Raw genomic sequence first — 10,077 nt, 5'->3', positions numbered from 1 at the left:
AGCTAACCGACGAGGTTTTGCAACCACAGGTGGACCTTTAGTTATGATATAATGAACGGTGTTATGTTTAACAGGTTGGTTAGGATCTGGTAATCTAGTAACTGAAGGAAATTCTTTTAAAATTTTGTGATATGGTGTATCACTAAATACAGTTTTTACTGAATAAATGCTCGCATTTTTCACGCAACCGACGGTTTTAAAATGCGTTTTTAAATCTTTGAGACATTTGTTTCTGAGATCAGGCACCAATTCAAAGAAATGGAGAAAATCTGCTCCAAGAATGGGTGTACTAACATTTGCTATAAGAAAAGTCCATGTAAACTGTCGTCTTAATTTGAAATCCAAAGAAAGTGTTTTTTGCCCATAAAAATGAATAGTAGAAGAATTAGCAGCGAAAAGTGTTTGTTGGGACGAATTCCGTTTTTGAGAATTATTTGCTGGAAGTAAGGACACGTCAGAGCCGGTATCGACCAAGAATGAAAAGTTTGTTCTACGGTCACGAACGAACAGGCGACGTGAAACTTGAGGCAAAGAATAAGTCGCCTCTATTCTTTGCTGGTTTCGTTTCCCTGCCATGAACAAAGTTTTGTACATTTGTCATCTCTACACTTTTTCCCAAAACGTCTATGATACCAGCAAACAGAATAATCTCTCCTTTTGGAATTGCTTCTTTCCTTATTGCGATCTCCGCGATTTGGCGAGCGACCACGAGAAAGAGAAATGCGATCAATACGTTTGTTTATTTTTTCTATTTGTTTAAATAATTTATCCTCAAGAGACTGATCGACTGTGCGAGAAACAGCACAAGTCCCTGGGGTTGGATTTACTTCTAAAATTCTGTCGGCAATTTCTGCAGCTTTATCTACAGTTAGATTGGAAACCGCTGCCAAAATAGACTGAACAGTCGAAGGCAAACGTTGAAGGAATAATTCTAACATTAAGTTATCAGGAACATTTAAAGATTCTGCTCGACGTTTCATATTTATAAGCAAATCGGAAGGTTTTCGAGAACCTAATTCTTCTCCAGATAATAATTGGCGAATTTCTTGCTGAGAAGATTCTCCTGAACGATTTATTAACTCAGTTTTAAGCTTTGCATATGGATCAGTAGGGTCTGGTTTCATAAGTAAATCCCGTACTATTGATGCAATATCTGGAGGAAGATGAGCAACTACATAATTATATTTAGTAATGGATTCTGTGATAGGTTTGGGGGTGTCAAGAGCAAAGGTACTTTCACACAAAATAAACCATAAAGATGGGTCTGATCGGTTATAAACCGGAATTTGGACGGCATAAACATCAGACATTGTGCAAGGTTTTTAAGCCAAAATAAAAGCAAAAATTTAACTAAAGAAAATGAAATTAAATGATAAGTAGAAAACAGAATTATAAAATGATCTATAATTACTACTCATCTGTGATTCGGAGGACGAAAACCGATGTAATCCATTACTTCTGGTTTGGAGATCTTGAGTGATGGCTTGTAGTTAAAACCGAAAGTGCTTGAGAACTGTTCATACGATTTAACACAGTCCGGGTTACCATTATAGAGATTTCCTGTTATGTTTTTACCACCAATCCTCGAATTCTATATCACAAATTATGTTCTTACTGCATTAATATAAATATTAACAAGACATAGTGCACAATAAAAATTAAGCTTTATTTAGGAACTTCGCGCACACTGCCCGACAGCCTGCCTGTTTCGCTCTGCTCGCTACTCGTAAGAAACTTCTCCTCTAGGGTTGCCACACTTATCGGAGGGCGCAAGGCGCGCTCCTTATCTCCATCACCACAAAAGTGTTCGGCTGCGAAACAATATTCAAATTTTCATTTTTAGAAGATAATTGTTCACTTCACTCACTAGAGTTTCTAGCTTCTGTTTTAAAGATCTCCATCGATCAATATACATTTCTGACTCATCTACCGCTTTCTCTATTTCGGTATCGGAAGTATTTTCAGAATACAACAAATGTTTATATTTCTCTTCACATGCTATCATTAATAAAGCTTTCTCTTCAATTAGCTTTAATTTATTAATTTTATCAGCACGATTTAATTTGATTTCTTCCTTATCAAAAGTATTACATGCTCGAGTAAACAACGTTCTAAGTTGCTTTCTATCTTTCAAAACAATATCCATAATGCACAAAGAATAAAAGAAAATATAAAAATATTTTTTCACTCACTCTTAAAAATGCAGCCGTAGTCCTGTCTCTTGGACGCCAGATATCCCGTTTTACCTTCGATATCAGAAGAATTATGATGGAAAAGGAGTATACAATCAATTATCCAATGAAAGACATCTCCTCACAACACAGTTTAATATTACGATTCTATTTACAAGTCTAATTAAGTGTTAGTTTTAGCTTTGTCACCTCAAAGCAATACTCAGAACATAAATGGCATAAAATATTACTCATCAGTTTTTAAATACTCATGAAAAACATCTCAAAAAGTCATTATTCTCTTTACTTAAAACGAAAGTAAGCAATAAATAAACTCGAAAACGTAGATATAAAAACTCAACTGTTGCCAATCGCGATTTACTAAATTACATAAAAATAAAGATAATAATCAGGTAGAGGTTCAACTTCACAGGGACGTTATTATTTGCTGCGCCGTGAAAGGTCACTTGAGTGTCTTCTCTTCTTGGGAAAGAGAAAATTTGTATGCTAGATGGGAAAAAAAGTCCCCTTCCTTCCACTCTATTTTGAGAATAATTCAGTCCAACTGGCCCATGCGTGTTTGCGCTCGTGGTCGCTGATGAGACGGTCGAACTATACATATATACACCACATACTAAATTTCAGGATACAATACAAAAATAACCAACTACTGACAACATCAGCACACTAGAAGTAACCATTTTAAGGCAAGAAATATTTTAAATGAAACTCCCCGAAGTTCTTCCATTGAAGATTCCTTTAAGTATAATAAATAATACAAATGTCTTGTCAATATAAGTAGGGGCTTCCCTTCGTCTCTCATTCATTTTGAGCTTATTATATAAGCTGCTTTGGAGATGAATAATAAGTTTCAAATGAAAATGAAATTCACCTTCAATACCTCACTCAATATACTATATATTTACAACAGCAGGGCCCGTTTTCGTATGAAAAGTTCAAAATTATTTTTGTCTCAATCAAAATTTCCCTCTTTCTACCTGACTTTTCTTTGCACTTGATTCTTGATTCTTCAACTTGATTTTTCGCCCTATGTGCACAAAGACCTAGCGAGTGCAAAACAAGACGTCTGTATTTCTGAAAAAAAAAAAGAGTGCTAAGAATGAGTTGTGTATATAGAAATGGGTAAGAAAAAGCGTGTTTCTAATAATTCTGGAGATAATTTAAATTCAGAAGCTGATACTTCAAGTAATTTGAAGAAGGAAATATCTTCTACTGTACCTGATTCTGATATTTGCAGTGAAAATATTCCGATATTTAAAAATCCGAAATTTGTGCTAGCAAAGACTACCCCAAAGAAAAGCCGTGTTTGGAAATCATTGCGACAGATTACTGCTGTTGAAAAAGCTTTACCTCGTGTTGCAACTTATACAAATATTGATGCGCCTGCCTCTTTAAAACCTCCCAAAAAATATTCTGATATTAGTGGTTTGGAAGCAAAATATACTGATCCACAAACTAAATTACGTTTTGCTAATGCTTCTGAATTCCAGTTGATTCGAACTCTTCAACCAGAAGCTATAAACTCTTATCTTTCTCTCAGGAAAGCAGCACTTGTGGGATATTGAACAGGGTAAACTCTTGTGCGAAATATATCCTACAGGTATAAAATATTAAAGTCATTAATATTTTAATATTTCCTTAACTGTTTTTTTGGGGGGATCACATGTAGAATCGGGAAATTCTTATGTTTTATTTATTTTTCTTGTTACACAGCTTACTGTAGTATGCATTTTTAGCATAGTTGATTATTATTATTCATGCGTAGTTACTGTAGCTTATGCATTTTTCCTCCCTTAAAAAATATAAATTGCGTATAAATGTAATATAAAATTATCTACAGTTTTAGATGCTGCATATCATCAATTATAGGAAGCTTTATACTTTTGATGCAAAAGGATGAAAATTTTAATATTATCCACAGCATAAACAAATTAACAAAATGAGGACTAGATTTTTGTTTTGATTTATTAAAACGTGCAAAGATTTACAGCTATACTTAAAGATTCTTATGATTGAGATTAACTTAATTTGAATAATGAAAGACAATGTTTTGGGTTGATCTTTGGATTATGGTAACTTGGCGATTTTTTTTGCGAAAATTTGGTGACCAACTCTGCTACAGCAACCCTCTATTTTTTTTTCCGCGTTTGTTTTCTTTTTATTTACTCAACACTTTTTCCAACAATCTACTAGCTGAATTACACTTATGCTAGAAATTTTATGTAACAAAACTGCTTAATCATGACAAATATTAACTGCAAAATTGGGAAAATGAGCACAATCGCAAACTCCTTGCGCGTTTTTCAGAATAGCACATACACATAATAGAATAGCACATACACATAATCAGAATAGCACATTTACATGTCGACTTATTTTTACTTAAAAAAACATCCCAGAATTGCAAAAAAATGGCATTACACACACTCTTAACTTTATCCATCTACACTGCTATTTTCTCATAAATTACAAAAATTTGCATGAAAATGCAGGAAAATTTTGTGAATCTTTTAAACTCGGTAAAAAGCGCATATATGAAATAACCTGATCATAAAAAAGTATATACCCTTTCCAAGGATGAACATTTCCACATATAAAATAAATAAAATATCCAAAAACTTTACCTGTAAATTATCTATTATATTATAAATGTCACCAACGAATTTATACCACAAACATTAAAAATAGTTACAAATGCTTAGTGTCAAATATTTAAATTATTTCCATACACGTTTACTTAACTGAAACGTATACCAAATTGCTACAAACATAAAATTGACAAAATAACTATCATTTAATTAAAATATCACTAAACCATGTACACGTCGACTTATTTTTACTTAAAAAAACATCCCAGAATTGCACAGAAATGGCATTGCGCACACTCTTCACTATATCCATGTGCACTGCTTTTTTCTCATAAATTAGAAAAATTTCATGAAAATGCATGAAAATACTCAACGTATACTACTCAAACGTATTCCAAAATACTACAAACATATAACTCACAAAATCACGATCATTAAATTAAAAAACACTACTTAAAATATAAATAAGCACATACATTAAATTAATAAAAATTAGATTACAATCCTAATTACTTTAAACTAAATCATTGCTAATAACAATTTTCCAATAATACCATATTAATTTATTTACTCCTTAAATTTAGAACAATGCATAAAAATAATATCCTCAAATGATTAAAAATACTAACTTACCTAATCTTCTTCAGAATTATTAATTACGTGGCACGCACACTTCCCTACAGAAAGAGTTCCAATCGGCTGCAGTACTACTTCTAATTTCTAAATTCGAAATCCAGTAGTCAACTGGTAGTCTATTCACCCAGTAATAAGAAATTAATAAAATTTCACCCATACTCAAACCCTTCCTTACACTCCGTTTCACAAAATGTCCATTTTCACCAGATTTCTTTCACCGCCATTCAAACTTATCTGTAATATCCTTCCTTTCACACAATCTCATTTCATTTCCACATTTTGGACATTCATACTTATCCGCAATTAAACCTACACTCATACACCATTCAACCAATTCTTTTGAATTATCAGATAAACGCATTAAAAATTTAGAATTCACTTTAAATAGTGCCATGCAATCCGAAAATTAATCAACACTATTTCACACAACACACAATGAAGCTTAATACAAAATAATATAGTACTACAGATATTTTTCCAAATTTTACCCCTTTTCCGATTAAAGAACTGTAATTTGTCCATTAATGTCACATGACATATCTCATGATCTCTCATTTCCTTCACACAAAATAATGCGTAATCCGAACTGAGTACTTCTCACATTATTACCAAAGTTCTAGGTAGTAACCTTTATCGCCTCCAAAATGTCGCCAAACTACCTGTTACCATATTCCAAAGATCAGCCATTTTTTGTAAAATATGTCATGCTTATTATGTTTCAAGTTACATACATGAAAATAAATTAGCCAATACGTTTTGAAGTACTGTCATAATGCTGTACATTTATTTAACATTATTTTATCAGTTACTGGAGAAATGAGTTTTTGAAATTTAAGAAAACAATTTGAGATCAACAGAACGTTGTCAGATATCTATGCAAAAATGATATTATAGGTACTAAAAATGATATTACAGGTAAAGAGCTGATTAAGAATTTTATAGTAGCTAAAGCTAAGAGGGGGGAAAATATAATGAATATTGCATGGCATATTATTGCAGATTTTATCCAGTTTTATTATGTTTCTGTTGAAATTGAGATTTTTTTTACCCGTTAAAGGTGATTTATTTCTATATCTTGTGTTTAATATGCTTAATAAATAATTTGTTCTTGAAATTAATTTCCCTTTAATTTGCAAATTTCTGCATTTTATGGGGGTGCCCCCAAACAGGAATATATAGGAACGTTTTATCCATGTCACAGCACTGGTTGCAAGTTTCAGAACTCATTTTCCAAGCTTAATGACAAATAATGTTCTCTGACCTCTAAATTCAAACACAAAACAAAAATTTCCATGAGATAAATAATGACAAACTAGTAGACTGGATGACCTTTTGTGAAGAGGAGCATAAATTTTTTGGAAGCAATACTTACCTATAGTTAGTTTGTGGAAATCTGGATGGTACCATAAGCAGAACGTCTTTACAAATTCAGTTTCTGCATTCCCATGTGGACCATTTTCTAGAGGACTTGAGTGATGAACAATGAAGAAAAATGGAGCAAAGGTATTAAAGTAGATGAGACTTTCTGCTACTTTTTAGTTAGAAAAAGTAATACTCTAATAAAGCTCATAGAAAAGAAGCAATTGTGAGCATTAAGAATATTTCTTATTTTGGAATATCCTCTCTATTATATACATGTTTCAGTCTAAGATCAATGTAGGTGTTTACACTATTTTACAAGTTTGTTTATGTTATAGATCAGCATTTCTGAAACTTTGGATCACAATCCCAAATGGTGTCACAAAGCAAAACGTTAGGGATGCAAAAATTTAATTCACATACATAAATTTAAAGAAATTAAATTACTAAGACTTTACATTAACTTTACATTAAATTACTTTACATTAATGAGATTAATCATCTGCCTTATGAAGCCCAAAAGGAATTTGTAGAGCTATTGGCTCCTGACTCCAAATTCATCTTTATAATTAGAACTCCATTTCTTTAAATAACTTTAATCCACATTTTTAAATTCGAAAATAGTCTTTATTAATGTTCTTAGCAAATATAAACAATTCCTTAGAACAACAAAACTGAAATAACTTTCTGTTGCCATTCCAAAAAAACAAATAAAACAATATTAATTGTTATTTAAAATCACTGTACAAGTTCAAGCCACAATAGAACTATCATTTGACTCAATGCTTGTGTTTCCACAAAAATCGTTGAATGAATTATGGATCTAAGCTAGAACTGAATTTCATGTAACTTTTGAAATAGTATTAAATGTTCTGCCATTCAGCACCGCATACTTATGTGAAACAACTTTTTCAGCTTTAACAGTTATTAAATCTCTATGTCGTTCAACACTGCAGAATGCTGAAGATGCTTTCTGATTTACCAGTATGTAATTTGTTATGCAACAAGAAACAAGCATATCCGTGATTTTCTTTTATTAATTTTTGAGCTAATCTTTGGAATATGGTAACAGGTAGTTTGGCGACATTTTGGTAAGGCGATAAAGGTTACTAGCTAGGACTTTAGCAGTGTACATGGATAAAGTCAAGAGTGTGCGCAGTGCCATTATTGTGCAGTTCTGAGATTTTTTTTTAAGTGAAAATAGGTCAACGTGTACATGGATATCATGTATGTGCAATTCTTAAAAACGCAGCAAGCAGTTTGCGATACTTTCTCCCAATTTCACACCTAATCTTCAGTGTGATTAAGCACTTTTGTTCCATAAAATTTCTAGCATAAGCTTAATTCAGCTAGCAGATTGTTGGAAAAAAAATGTTGAGTTAAAAAAAAAAAAAAAAAAAAAAAAAAAACATGCCTTTACTTTGTGAAAACAAAATGGCTTCCAAACAAAAACTAGCAGGTTGCTGTAGCAGGGTTGGTCGCCAAAAATTCGCCAAGTTACCATAAACCAAAGATTAACCAATTTTTGTTTACTTGAAACAAATCCTAAAATACTTCTTTATATATATATATATATATATTATTTATCAATTACAATTTATGGGAAAATATTTATTTTTATATCTTTATTTTATATTTGGTACTCTTCTGTTGAGAACAGATTCAGAAATGTATATATGTATGCACATGTGTATGCATGTATGTGTGTATATACGTGTTTGTATATATATACATGCACATATATACACGATATACACACATACATATGTACGTACTTATATACATGCATTAATGAACACACACATGCATACATACATACATTTCTAAGTCTGGTCCCGATAGCAGAAGAGTACCTTATATTTAATAGATGCAGTCATGGAAAAAAATCTCTTATACAGTCAAAAGTCGTTAATCCGGACTCGTCAGGACTTCGGCGATTCTGGATTATAGATCATCAGTTAAAATCTGGTAAGATGGCATGCAGAAATTACAAAATTAAAAGTATGAAACCATAATTTATGAAATAAAGAACAATTATGATCTAAAGGGTATCAAAATTTACAAAAAGAAAAAGCTTAATATTTATTTGTTTACTTTAGTAAACATTTCTTTCAATGTAAGCTGTTTAAGTTGCTTCGTTTCATGTAATAATGCTTTCTCTTTAATTCTATTAAACAGACATAATTTCTTGTTTAGTTACAAAGTTCCGCTGTTTAAGTCCTATAATTGCTGTGTCGAGAATACCGACTAATTTCTCAATCGAAATTTTTTCATTTTCAATAGCCTCTGTGCCACTTTCTTCACTATCGGAAGCGAATTATAATGACGAGGAACTTGATGTAAATCATATCAAAGACGGAGTACATCGAGATGAAATACTACATTTACGCTCTGTAGATCCTTTACATATTAGTAAATATATATCAGAAATTCTATTTGACATAATCGAGAGTTCAAGCTTACTTTTATAAAATTGCTCTAACAGTCTGTAAAAAATAATAAGCCGGATCCAGTTCGAAGATTAATTAACAACGCAATCTCCAACATTAACTGAATTAGATAATTTTAGTTTAGCTTATACCGTCCATTATACATTAAACGAGCATGCATAAATGTATTATGCGCATGCACACATGCATATTCGCAGCTGTAAAGGTCTTATGCGCACGCGTAACGCCTATTTATAATGCGCATGCGTCAACGCATTGCAGAAAGTTTGTAGCTTTGAGGTCCGGATTATGGGTGTCCGAATTAACGACTTCTGACTGTATATAAACGAGTTCTGAATGAAAAAGTTCTGAATGAAAGTGCTGGTATAAACGAGTTCTGAATGAAAGTGCTGGTATAAATAAATATTTCCCTATATCGTTTAGCATATTAAATGAAGTTTAAATACCTGACAAATCTGAGGTACTTAAACGTAATACTGGTGTTAAAAGGTAAGCATCTCGACAGCAACATGACTTTCTGTTTTTCTAGTACCCTTTTGTACAAACTAAAAGGTATTAGCTGATGAGATTTTGTATCTACATAAGTATATTCGTGACATGTCTGGAATTACATATAAACAAAATTAGATTAGGTTAGATTGTTTAGCACTCAAAGACTATCTGTAAGGAAAGGGATGCCTTCTTGGACGGTTTTCTAAAAACAAAAATTAGAATATTTTGTCACTTTTTCTAAAATCTATCTTATTTTCATTCCTAATAAAGTTTATAGAATTATCAAGGACACAGTGCTATCTTGTGCTAAGTCCATCCCTAGAGGAAGGCAGAAGAAATATAAATAGTTCTGAACAGATG

At 32.0% G+C, this 10,077-nt stretch overlaps 1 protein-coding gene across 1 annotated transcript in view; it reads left to right on the top strand.

Moving 5' to 3' along the window:
• The first annotated feature begins 3,310 nt into the window (after positions 1-3,310).
• Positions 3,311-10,077, top strand: part of MetRS-m (Methionyl-tRNA synthetase, mitochondrial) — a 64,467-nt gene continuing 57,700 nt past the window's right edge. The window contains exons 1-2 of the mRNA XM_085809827.1: positions 3,311-3,617; positions 3,683-3,792. Coding sequence (XP_085665953.1) covers positions 3,311-3,617; positions 3,683-3,792 — 417 coding nt within the window. The remainder of the gene's footprint in view (positions 3,618-3,682; positions 3,793-10,077) is intronic.

Source organism: Stegodyphus dumicola, chromosome 2, assembly GCF_044657685.1.
Source record: "Stegodyphus dumicola isolate Sdum_Otavi_A_Nest chromosome 2, ASM4465768v1".
Taxonomy (NCBI): domain Eukaryota; kingdom Metazoa; phylum Arthropoda; class Arachnida; order Araneae; family Eresidae; genus Stegodyphus; species Stegodyphus dumicola.
Note: the sequence above shows the minus strand (reverse complement) of the source record. Positions and strands in the feature narration are given on the sequence as shown.